This window comes from Sprattus sprattus (assembly GCF_963457725.1).
Source record: "Sprattus sprattus genome assembly, chromosome: 11".
NCBI classification, from domain to species: Eukaryota; Metazoa; Chordata; class Actinopteri; order Clupeiformes; family Clupeidae; genus Sprattus; species Sprattus sprattus.
In genome coordinates this window covers 27,302,557-27,315,056 of record NC_137909.1, presented here as the reverse complement: position 1 = coordinate 27,315,056, position 12,500 = coordinate 27,302,557, and the positions used below count along the sequence as shown (strand labels likewise).

The 12,500-nt window shown below is 48.2% G+C and overlaps 1 protein-coding gene across 1 annotated transcript in view; it reads left to right on the top strand.

Annotated features, from left to right (window-relative positions):
• The window catches only part of LOC308372533 (hepatic triacylglycerol lipase-like), a gene marked incomplete at both ends in the record, with an annotated part of 12,090 nt that extends 2,662 nt beyond the window's left edge, over positions 1-9,428 (top strand). The window contains 5 exons of the mRNA XM_080847696.1: positions 1,844-2,083; positions 2,797-3,039; positions 4,426-4,540; positions 6,715-6,933; positions 9,299-9,428. Of these exons, the coding sequence (XP_080703822.1) occupies positions 1,844-2,083; positions 2,797-3,039; positions 4,426-4,540; positions 6,715-6,933; positions 9,299-9,428 (947 nt within the window). The remainder of the gene's footprint in view (positions 1-1,843; positions 2,084-2,796; positions 3,040-4,425; positions 4,541-6,714; positions 6,934-9,298) is intronic.
• Between the last annotated feature and the right edge of the window lie 3,072 nt (positions 9,429-12,500).

Sequence of the window (12,500 nt, the reverse complement as noted above, 5' to 3'; positions counted from 1 at the left end):
CCCTCACCAGACGCTCTCTCTGAACCGGGCTCACCAGACGCTCTCTCTGAACCGTGCTCACCAGACGCTCTCTCTTAACTGTGCTCACCAGACGCTCGCTCTGAACTGTGCTCACCAGACGCTTTTTTTTAACTGTGCTCACCAGACACTCTCTCTGAACTGTGCTCACCAGACGCTCTTTTTTAACTGTGCTCACCAGACGCTCTCTCTTATCTGTGCTCACCAGACGCTCTCTCTGAACTGTGCTCACCAGACGCTCTCTCTGAACTGTGCTCACCAGACGCTCGCTCTCTCTCTCTCTCTCTCTCTGTCCTTCGCTCACCACTTGTAAGATAAAATCAAAATGTATCGACATAGCATGAGGAAAATGGCAGGTGAGGTTCACATGGGAAAAATGTAAGACAAAGAATGCAGCTGGCCATAAAATGTAAGACCAAGAATGCAGCAGGCCATAAAAAATAAAGACCAGGAATACAGGCCGTAACTCCTAATGTCAGTGAGAGAAAAGGTGGCTTAGAAAAACAGAAAAGGAAGCGTGAACAATACAATGAGCAGACCAGCAATAAAAGGTCGCAAAACATCTTGTGTTTTTACTATGCACAGAGGGCACGTCATTTACCTCAAGTAAACCTATCTTGCTACAAAAAAGCTTCGTCCGGTGACTCTTCTCTTAAACCAGCACGCAGGTATAGAAAAGACCTAACACACTACATACGGCCTCTCTCGCTCTCTCACCACTACATACAGCCCCTGTCTCTCTCTCTCTCACCACTACATACAGCCCCTATCTGTCTGTCTCTCTCTCTCTCACCACTACATACTGTCTCTCTCTCTCTCTCTCTCACCACTACATACTGCCTCTCTCGCTCTCTCACCGCTACATACAGCCCCTATCTGTCTGTCTCTCTCTCGCTCACCGCTACATACAGCCCCTATCTGTCTGTCTCTCTCTCTCTCACTGCTACATACTGCCCCTATCTCTCTCACCACTACATACTGCCTCTCTCTCTCTCTCTCACCACTACATACTGCCTCTCTCGCTCTCTCACCGCTACATACAGCCCCTATATGTCTGTCTCTCTCTCTCTCACTGCTACATACAGCCCCTATATGTCTGTCTCTCTCTCTCTCACCGCTACATACAGCCCCTATCTGTCTGTCTCTCTCTCTCTCTCACTGCTACATACAGCCCCTATATGTCTGTCTCTCTTTCTCTCACCGCTAGAAACTGCCTCTATCTGTCTCTTTCTCTTACACACCGCTACATACTGCCTTTATCTGTCTCCCTCTCTCACCGCTACATACTGCCTTTATCTGTCTCCCTCTCTCACCGCTACATACTGCCTTTATCTGTCTCCCTCTCTCACCGCTACATACTGCCTTTATCTGTCTCCCTCTCTCACCGCTACATACTGCCTTTATCTGTCTCCCTCTCTCACCGCTACATACTGTCTCTATCTGTCTCTCTCTCTCTATCTGTCTCTCTCTCACACCACTACAAACTGCCCCTACTATCTTGAACAGAAACTCTGTGGTTCATGTTGAACAGAAACTCTGTGGTTCATGTTGAGCAGGAACTCTGGTTCCTGTTGAGCAGGAACTCTGTGGTTCATGTTGAGCAGGAACCCTGTGGTTCATACTGAGCAGGAACTCTGTGGTTCATCTCGATGTACCTGTTATCTCAGGTGTAAACACACACCTGCTGAGGTAACCTGAGAGCAGGCCTAGAGAACTCTCTGCTTGCGGTCGCTGAGTGTGTATAATACGAACAATAACACTTCTCAAAGGCCAATTAGCTGCCATAGGCCCTCTTGTAAACCTCACGGATGTCATCTCTCCTCAGGATTGGACCCCGCTGGGCCGATGTTCGAGGGTGCGGCTGCTGATGATAGGCTGTCTCCTGATGATGCCGTGTTTGTTGACGCCATCCACACGTGCACCAGGGACCACGTGATGCTGAGTGTGGGCATCAAACAGCCCGTGGGCCATCTGGACTTCTACCCAAACGATGGTTCATTGCAGCCTGGGTGTTACCGCAGTTTCAGTGACATGAGTGGACACATCTCCCAGGTTGGGCTCCGAGGTCAGTGCAGTCTCTCACATACACACACATACACACACACACACACACACACACACACACACACACACAAAAGGAGACTAAGGGGCCGAACACACCAAACACGTTTTTAAAGTCGCAGGCGCTTCAAAAACGCCTTGGTAAAGTGCGGCGGCCAAAACAGCCTGGTATGCCTACTAAGCGGGCCTGTGTGCGCAACCGGGCGATGGTGCACCTATTAGTGTTAGCGTAATATTTAGATTTTTAATTATAAAGTTCCTCATAATCGAAGCTAAGCTAAGATTAAATTCTCGTCAATCTTTAACATCGCCATTGTCAATTGTATTTTGCCGCTACCAGTATCAAGTTTTCAAGTAGTAAAGCCCGCCTCTTGCTTGATCTGATTGGCTGCCTGGGCCGAGTGTGACATTGATGAGCGGGGTGCCTCTGTGCTGGAAAGTTGAGAATAGTTCAACTCTAAAGCGCACCTTAAAAAACGGAGAATAGGCGCACACGCAAGGCGCGCCGAACCATATGAAACAATGCATTTGCTAGCGTCCCGTTTTTAAAAACGTGTTCGGTGTGTTCGGCCCCTAATACTGCCATGTGTTCTCAGGAGTGTCTCAGGCTAATGATGACACACTCAACCTAGTGTGTGTGTATGTGTGTGTGTGTGTGTGTGTGTGTGTGTGTGTGTGTGTGTATGTGTGTGTGTGTGTGTGTGTGTGTGTTGTCAGGAGTGACTCACGTTGTGAAGTGTGCCCATGAGCGGTCAGTCAACCTGTTCATCGACTCGCTCCTGCACAGAGACCAGCAGATCACAGCCTTCCGTTGCCGCGACAACAACGCCTTCAGCCAGGGCCTGTGTTTGGACTGCAAGAAGAGCCGCTGCAACACTCTGGGCTACGGAACCACAGAGGTCAGGACCAGAACCAGCAAGAACTTCTACCTCAGAACCCGCTCCCTTATGCCCTACAAAGGTTAGTTTCCACTTGCCCTACAGAACCGACTCTCTCATCAGAACCGACTCCCTCATCAGAACCTGCTCCCTCATTAGAACCCGCTCCCACATCAGAACCCGCTCCCTCATTAGAACCCGCTCCTCATCAGAACCTGCGCCCTCATTAGAACCCGCTCCTCATCAGAACCCGCTCCCTCATCAGAACCCACTCCAACATCAGAACCCTCTCCCACATTAGAACCCACTCCAACATCAGAACCCACTCCCACATTAGAACCCACTCCAACATCAGAACCCACTCCAACATCAGAACCCACTCCCTAATCAGAACCCCGCTCCCTCATTAGAACCCGCTCCCACATCAGAACCCACTCCAACATCAGAACCCACTCCCACATTAGAACCCACTCCAACATCAGAACCCACTCCCACATTAGAACCTGCTCCTCATTAGAACCCGCTCCTTCATTAGAACCTGCTCCCACATTAGAACACGCTCCTTCATTAGAACCTGCTCCCTCATTAGAACACGCTCCCACAATGTTTTGAGGCAACAATCAAACACACACACCTCTGTCTCTGTCTGAAGTGTTCCACCACACACACACAGCTCTCTGTCTGTCTGAAGTGTTCCACCACACACACACACACACACACACACACACACAGCTCTGTCACTGTCTGAAGTGTTCCACCACACACACACACACACACACACAGCTCTGTCACTGTCTGAAGTGTTCCACCACACACACATAGCTCTCTGTCTCTGTCTGAAGTGTTCCACCACACACACCTCTCTGTCTCTGTCTGAAGTGTACCACTACACACACACAGCTCTCTGTCTCTGTCTGAAGTGGACCACCACACACACACACACACATACCTCTCTGTCTCTGTCTGTAGTGTACCACCACACACACACACACACACACACACACACACACACAGCTCCCTGTCTCTGTCTGAAGTGTACCACCACACACACACACACACACACACACACAGCTCCCTGCCTCTGTCTGAAGTGTACCACCACACACACACACACACACACACACAGCTCCCTGTCTCTGTCTGAAGTGTACCACCACACACACACACACACACACACACAGCTCCCTGCCTCTGTCTGAAGTGTACCACCACACACACACACACACACACACACACAGCTCCCTGCCTCTGTCTGAAGTGTACCACCACACACACACACACACACACACACACACACACACACATAGCTCTCTGTCTCTGTCTGAAGTGTACCACTACACACACACTCCTATCTGTCTCTGTCTGTAGTGTACCAGCACACACACACACATACACACAGCTCCCTGTCTCTGTCTGAAGTGTACCACCACACACACACACACACACTCCTCTCTGTCTCTGTCTGTAGTGTACCACTACCAGCTGAGGCTTCAGCTCGTTGACCAGATGAAACAGTCCTGGGCTACGGCGTCTGTCTCCCTTACAGGCCAGCAGGGGAAGAGTCAGGAACTGCCCCTCCATCTGTGAGTATTTGCCCCCTCTCACAACATGCCCTTTCACATGGAAGTATTTGCCCTTCTCATAAACACCTCTAAGGGTAAACCACATAATCTGCCCCTTCACCTATGAGTATTTGCCCCCTCATAATCTGAGCTCTTCACCTATGAGTATTTGCCCCCTCATAATCTGAGCTCTTCACCTATGAGTATTTGCCCCCCTAATAATCTGAGCTCTTCACCTATGAGTATTTGCCCCCCTAATAATCTGAGCTCTTCACCTATGAGTATTTGCCCCCCTAATAATCTGAGTTCTTCACCTATGAGTATTTGCCCCCCTAATAATCTGAGTTCTTCACCTATGAGTATTTGCCCCCGTCATAATCTGAGTTCTTCACCTATGAGTATTTGCCCCCGTCATAATCTGATTTCTTCACCTATGAGTATTTGCCCCCCTAATAATCTGAGTTCTTCACCTATGAGTATTTGCCCCCGTCATAATCTGAGTTCTTCACCTATGAGTATTTGCCCCCGTCATAATCTGATTTCTTCACCTATGAGTATTTGCCCACCTCATAAACCTGATGTGATTACTGTTTGACCTCTGGTGAAGAGAGTTGCAGTAGATGTCTCCCAGCCCCTCCCTCCCATAAATAGCTGGGTTTCCATTCAACTTTTATTGCGAAATTTGACCATTTGAGAAGGACCTCCTGAGTGGGGACACTTGTAACGGGTCCAATGGATTCACTGGAGGGGGGGGGGGGGAAACACATAGAGTATAATGTGACTAAAGTTGATAGAAACGGGTTTATTCACACCAACTCACATTTGTTGAGATTTCATTATGCGTGTCTGTTCAAGTTGCCCTGCCCTGCCCACAGCTGTTCACAACCCATCCTATGACTTTGTCTGGTTATGAGGTGCCTGTGAGCTTCTGTGCAATTATTTGATAAAAACATGCGCCGACTCATATTGCTTTTATCAGAATGTCCATAAATGAGTTGTATGGAAAGCCAGCTGATGTGTTGGGCTAGTATGTTACACCCTAGGATAGGGTTACAGTACCAACACATGCCAGCGTAGTGATACGCTTCCATCGCTTTGTGTGGGCGTGGTGTAGCGGGTGGACTAGTGAGCTAGTTAGCAGGCTAGCCAGCTTGTAGGCTATCTAGTCACTTGTCGTTTTATAAAAACTATCATTCTGTTAAAGTTAGCCCAGGATTAAATAGCTAACATTCCAAGAACAACAACAAGCTCTTACAAGGCCACCCAAGCCTTTTCTTTTTAGCAAATTAAACGACCGAGAGGTGGAGGGCACTGCACACCCTGGTCCTCTTCCTCTTCATGAGTCACATGACTCATCCTCAGCTCCAGACAACACACCTTCCCTCGAGCAGGTAGTGGTACGACACCTCCAGGGCTCTGAGCAGGGGGTCCGGTCTCTGATGGTGCTGATGGGCTCTGAGCCGGGGGTCCGGTCTCTGATGGTCCAGGACTCTGAGCGGGGTCCAGTCTCTGATGGTCCAGGACTCTGAGCGGGGTCCGGTCTCTGATGGGCCAGGACTCTGAGTGTGGGTCCGGTCTCTGCTGGCGCTGACGGGCCAGGGCCACCCAGCCTTGACAGGGCCAGGCAGACACCTTGCCTCCTGGTCGATTAGGCAGCGCTGGAGGCGGCCCAGGGCCTGAGCGCCAGATTGGATTGGCTGGGTAATTGCACAGAAGCTCACAGGCACCTCATAACCAGCCGCAGTGAAAACAGATGACAGCATTGGCAATCAATACAGCATCCACATGTACACTCACGTGCAGGGACAGCTGGCATGTGCCTGCATGAAAGAGTGTGTAAGTGTGTAAGTGTGTGTGTGTGTGTGTGTGTGTGTGAGAGAGAGTGAGTATGTGTGAGAGAGTGAGTATGGTATAGAGAGAGAAAGAGAGTGAGAGACAGATAGAGAAAGAGTTTGTATGTGTAAGAGAGAGAAAGATTGTGTGTGTGTGTGTGTGTGTGTGTGTGTGTGTGTGTGTGTGTGTGTGTTCAATGGTGGATGGAGTTACATCATAGGTTATGTGTTGGAGCAGGACCATGTATCTTCTCCACATGAATAACAGCAGCTGTAACCTGTACCAGTGTAACACACACACACACACACACACACACACACACACACACACACACACACACACTGAAGCACCCTGTGCTGTAGTCCTGCAGAGCTGCATGGGAATGCAACCCTGAGCTTCCTGGTGACGGTGGACTCTGACGTGGGGCCGCTGGAGGAGCTGACGCTACGGTGGGAGGAGCAGGGAGGGCTTGCGGACATGTGGAGCAGGATCCGGACCATCATGCCCTGGGGCGCGCAGGGGAGCGTCCCCGTCCTCTCCGTGGGGAAGGTGCGCGTCAAGGCTGGAGAGACACAGGACAAGTAAGGAGAGCCACAATCCCACTCAATACACACATCTCTCGCTCTCTCTCTCTCTCTCACACACACACACACACACACACACAAAGCAGCACTAAGGAGTGAAAAGTAGCAAACTCACTATCTAAAAGGCATGCAAAACCTTGCAAACACCACCAACAGCCCATCTGGCTGTGATAAAAGCTTGTGAACGTGCTTACTGGGGTCTCTTGGTAATATAATTGGCCATGTCGTGCTGTCCTGCTAAAGAAATATACCACGTGGCGTAAGTGGCAAACTGTTGCAGTGATTCTTTAAAACACACTTAAAACACAACTTAAACACACACTCACTTTCAAAATTCTCACATCAGACACCCAGACATGCACGGGCAGATGTTTGCACGTTAGAGAGTGTAGGGCAAATCCAAATTTAGCCATCCTCGAAAGCGCATGCTATGGCATTTCATTTTATTTACATTTGAATGTAGTCCTGCGGCTGATCGCGTAATCAATGCATGTCACCGCCCTCTTACCGTAATATGGTTGGCTCTGTATCTCATCATCTGACCCTGATAGACCCAGAGTGGAGTACAACTGCAGAGTTATTATGTGGAGGTGGATTTCTGTTGTAGTTATTACATTTTTTTCTATTTCATGTGGTAAGCTAGCCTGTTCAGGCTGGTATCCAGGCTAGTGGTAAGCGTCCATCAAAGCCAATTTTACTGGTTAAGCCAACCACCGCCCTCTAACGAAAACTGAATGGAATCATGGAATCGCCGACAAACATTTAAAGGAAACAAAAATGGAGCGATCAGGAAAATAGCCTACTCATAAAAACTGCTGCTTGGAATACTGCTTTCATTGTTTCTGAAGGTTTATCCTATTAACGCATCTAAACCTGCTTTGAAAAGGTGAAACATAACGGAACAAGCAAATGGCTTAAAATGCCAATTCCGATGATTAAAAAAATATATATATATATATCGGTTCCAACGATCAGTTGAAGCGATAACTGACCTCAAGAGCAACAGAGGAACAAATAAACGCTAATCACATGTACAACTATACCTGCCACACTTTGGACATGCCAGTTTAACCCTGAGTTCCTAGGGAGCCGTTCACTGGACAGCCCCCGGATTCCAAGTCTGTCTTCACATTTCCGAGGAAATACTGTGAGCGCAAGGATGGAATCATCAACGGGTATGGCATGCATGCCGCAAACCAGTTCAAGTGCACAGATGTTGCAAGTCATGGGATTAGAACCCTTCACCCTAGAGTTACTAGGCCTACTTCTTTACCAGGTGAGCTACAGAAGACCTCTTGCATTAACCATTGGCGTCTTATTAGGCACTATTACTAGTCATGGCAGACTATTAGCATCACTCAATTCCTTAACAAGCGTGTTGTAATTGTTGGACTTCAGATCGGTGGTTGTTACAGAATAACTAAAGGTTTAGACGCTTCAATGTATACAAATAAAACAAATTAAAATGAAAAGGATCAAGAATGGGAGCATTCAGAGAATGCAAACCTCCACCTTGTGACCTTGACCTTTGACCTTGACATCTGAAAATCTAATCAATTATTGCCATTATATTAACCAATCTCCCCACAAAGTTTGATGGAAATCGGTCCATGCGTTTCTGCGTAATCCTGCTGACAAACAAACATACAGGGGGGGGAAAACATAACCTCCTTGGCGGAGGTAATAACACCTGTCATTCCTTGCGTTTTTCCACCCATCATTTAACCCCACTTTTGCACATGCAAAAGTCAAGAAACTCAGCGCTCTCTGGACAGGCAGAATGCGGTTCCTCGTCCGTATCATGTTTTAGGCGCAAGCTGCTAAGAAATTACGCCATAAACGGGCGCTAGAGTTTCAATACATTTGCCTGTCAGTATTTAATTCAGATAGCACATTCGAAATCAAGTTTACCCTTTCACATTCAAACGAATTCATTCTCATGTGAGTGAATCAGGAGGCAGCGTTGACATGGCACACACGGACTGCGATGGAGACGAGGGCAGCGTTACCAGCCTGAAGCTCGAATTCACGGGGCTGGGAGGAATCAAGAGCACGTAACATTTAGTTTGTGTTTAGCTCCCTCTAGTGGCGATAATGATCTTTGGCGACTCAGCAAGCAGGTCTGTTAACATAGCACCTGCTCCTCCAACCTGAATTCGGGTAATTCAACAGGGTAAAACAGGGTAATTCAAAGAGACAGGATTTCTATGCCTTAAAACAAACCACCTTATAATCACTCATGTTTTACTACAGTAGACGTATGAGAGTAACTCTGTAAAACTCTGAAATAATCCTGTGGATCTGGTGTAAGCCTAAGGCTTGCATTGTGTCTGTAACCTTATTGTGTAATTTCCTTTTGTAGGATGTGGTTTTGCTCCCAGTCTAATACTGTGACCCACTTGCAGCCATGGAAGGACTATGTGTTTGAGCGATGCCATAAACGCCGGCCAAAGAGAAAGACAGTCCCCATCACACCCAACTCCCAGTCTTGATCACACCCAACTCCCAGTCTTGATCACACCCAACTCCCAGTCTTGATCACACCCAACTCCCAGTCTTGATCACACCCCACACCCAGTCTTGATCACACCCCACACCCTATCTTGATCACACCCCACACCCTATCTTGATCACACCCAACTCCCAGTCCCGATCACACCCAACTCCCAGTCTTGATCACACCCAACTCCCAGTCTTGATCACACCCCACACCCAGTCTTGATCACACCCCACACCCAGTCTTGATCACACCCAACTCCCAGTCTTGATCACACCCCACACCTAGTCTTGATCACATCCAACTCCCAGTCTTGATCACACCCAACTCCCAGTCTTGATCACACCCAACTCCCAGTCTTGATCACACCCAACTCCCAGTCTTGATCACGCCCAACTCCCAGTCTTGATCACGTCCAACAGCAGCCAGAAGAGCAGTCATCACATCAAATATCATACAACACCAGTTCACATCAAATATCACCAGAGGGTAGATTCCACAACAGATCCCGTCCAGTAACAGAGGAGCAACGAGTCTCAGTAACCTCCAGCAGTCGAGGAGCAACGAGTCTCAGTCACCTCCAACAGCTAAGGAGCAACGAGTCTCAGTCACCGGCTTCAGCTAAGGAGCAACGAGTCCCAGTCACCTCCAGCAGTCGAGGAGCAACGAGTCTGTCACCTCCAGCAGTCGAGGAGCAACGAGTCTGTCACCTCCTGGGCCTCCTCAGAAAAGTCTCTCACACTGTCACACAAACTCTGGTACCATCACCTAAACAACAACCACCACCACATCAAGGTGACTGTCTGATAATCAACTGTGTATTTTTTTTGTTGGCCAAGTGTATTACGTGCCTCATTCTTAAATAAACATACAGGCCCATACTGTTGGCCTTGGGGATCTGATGTGTTCAAACTGGCTGGTGGAGATGGATAGACCTGCCATATGCAGACAGACACAGAAAGACAGACAGACAGACAGACAGACAGACAGACCTGCCCTAGGCAGACAGGCAGACAGACAGACAGACAGACAGACAGACAGACCTGCCCTATGCAGACAGACAGAAAGACAGACACAGACCTGTCCTATGCAGACAGACAGACAGACACAGACCTGCCCTATGCAGACAGACAGTTAGATAGACAGAGACACAGACCTGCCCTATGCAGACAGACAGAGACACAGACCTGCCCTATGCAGACAGACAGACAGACAGACAAACAGACACAGACTTGCCCTATGCAGACAGACAGACAGTCAGACAAACACAGACCTGCCCTATGCAGACAGACAGACAGACACACAGACCTGCCCTATGCAGACAGACAGAGAGACACAGACCTGTCCTACGGAGACAGACAGACAGATAACCAGAAAGACCTACCCTACACACACAGACAGATAGACAGACCTGCCCTGTACTATAGACAGAAAGCCTTGGGAAGAGCGGTTCAACTGAGTCTTTTTATTAATGCATTTCAAGTACTCCAAAAAATGACATCTCTTTGCACAATACGTTTTGAAATGTGAAGTAAAAATGTTCCAAGTGAACAAAAGAAACGTAGGTACTGTATAGAACACAGTGAAAATGAACGTCTTTTTCTTTTTTTAACTTTGTCATCCTTCAGCCTACATCACCTACAACATTTTCAACTCAGTCTGGACATGTTCAGTGCACGGTTCTCTAGAAACTCTTACCAGGACTACGCAAACTCGATTTAAAAAAAAAAAAAACAGAATTAAAATTAAAAAAAGTAAAATAAGTGTACAGGCAAGACTTCTTGTTCCAGGCCACACCACAGGATAAGATGGATACATCTGAGAAACACTGGACCCTGATGGTTTCACCGTTTCAGATGGTTTCACCACAATGATTCACGGCAGCAACACCCTAAACCCACCATTAAAAAAATGAGAAAACGGAAAGGTCCTATGTTTTCAAGCTGCCAGAAATTAGTTATTTTTTCACACATTAATATTACTGGCAAAATCCTCTCCTCAATTTATAAGACAAAGGAAAGGGGAAAAAATGACACATATATCAAAATGTCATATTTATCTTCAAATGAAACACAACATTTTCAGGTACTGTACAAAATTTACAAGGAAATAAATCAGGTGTTGGGTACGGTCAGCCCCCTAAGTGATGTTCTGTGAACTGTAAAGATGACCTCACAGCAATGGCTGACAAAATGGCGTCCAGTTTCTGGCCCCGTTCATGGACTACAATATCCAAACAAAAAAAAAAAAACCCTTCATGTGAAAATGGAATGCTGGGTTTCTGACAGAGTCCGTTTCTCTGTTGCCGTGGAAACCTCAGTGGCGTCTCCACCAGGCTGCTCAGGTGCAGGAAAAGCTACACCATGCAACCCCCCCACCCCACCCCACCCCACCCCGCCCCTACCCCCCTCCCACCCTTCACGTCAGCCGAGGCCGAGCCGCTCCTCACAGCAGGAGACGCTGCAGTCCCGAGGTCAGAGGTCAGACAGGGCCACCGCTACTAACAACCTCCACACCGGTTGGTTCTGTTCAGAGAGCAGGGAACCAATCAAGCACGTCCCGATGATGATGCTGCTCACGGTGTAAAGAACCAATCAGGCACGTCCCGATGATGATGATGATGATGCTCACGGTGTAAGGAACCAATCAGGCACGTCCCGATGATGATGATGATGCTCACGGTGTAAGGAACCAATCAGGCTCGTCCCGATGCTGCTGCTGCTCATAGTGTGAAGAACCAATCAGGCTCGTCCCGATGATGATGCTGCTCATGGTGTGAAGAACCAATCAGGCACGTCCCGATGATGATGATGATGATGATGCTCACGGTGTAAGGAACCAATCAGGCACGTCCCGATGATGATGATGATGATGATGCTCACGGTGTGAGTAACCAATCAGGATGGTTCAGTTGAGCATGAGGCGGTGATGCTTTAGTGTGGTTGGTCACCAGGCAGCTGGAGGTGCACCGGCAATGAGAGAGCACACACACTTTGGCAGTAGTGTGTGCAGTGGAGGTGGTGGGGTGACGCTCAGGTGTGTGTGTGTGTGTGTGTGTGTGTGTGTG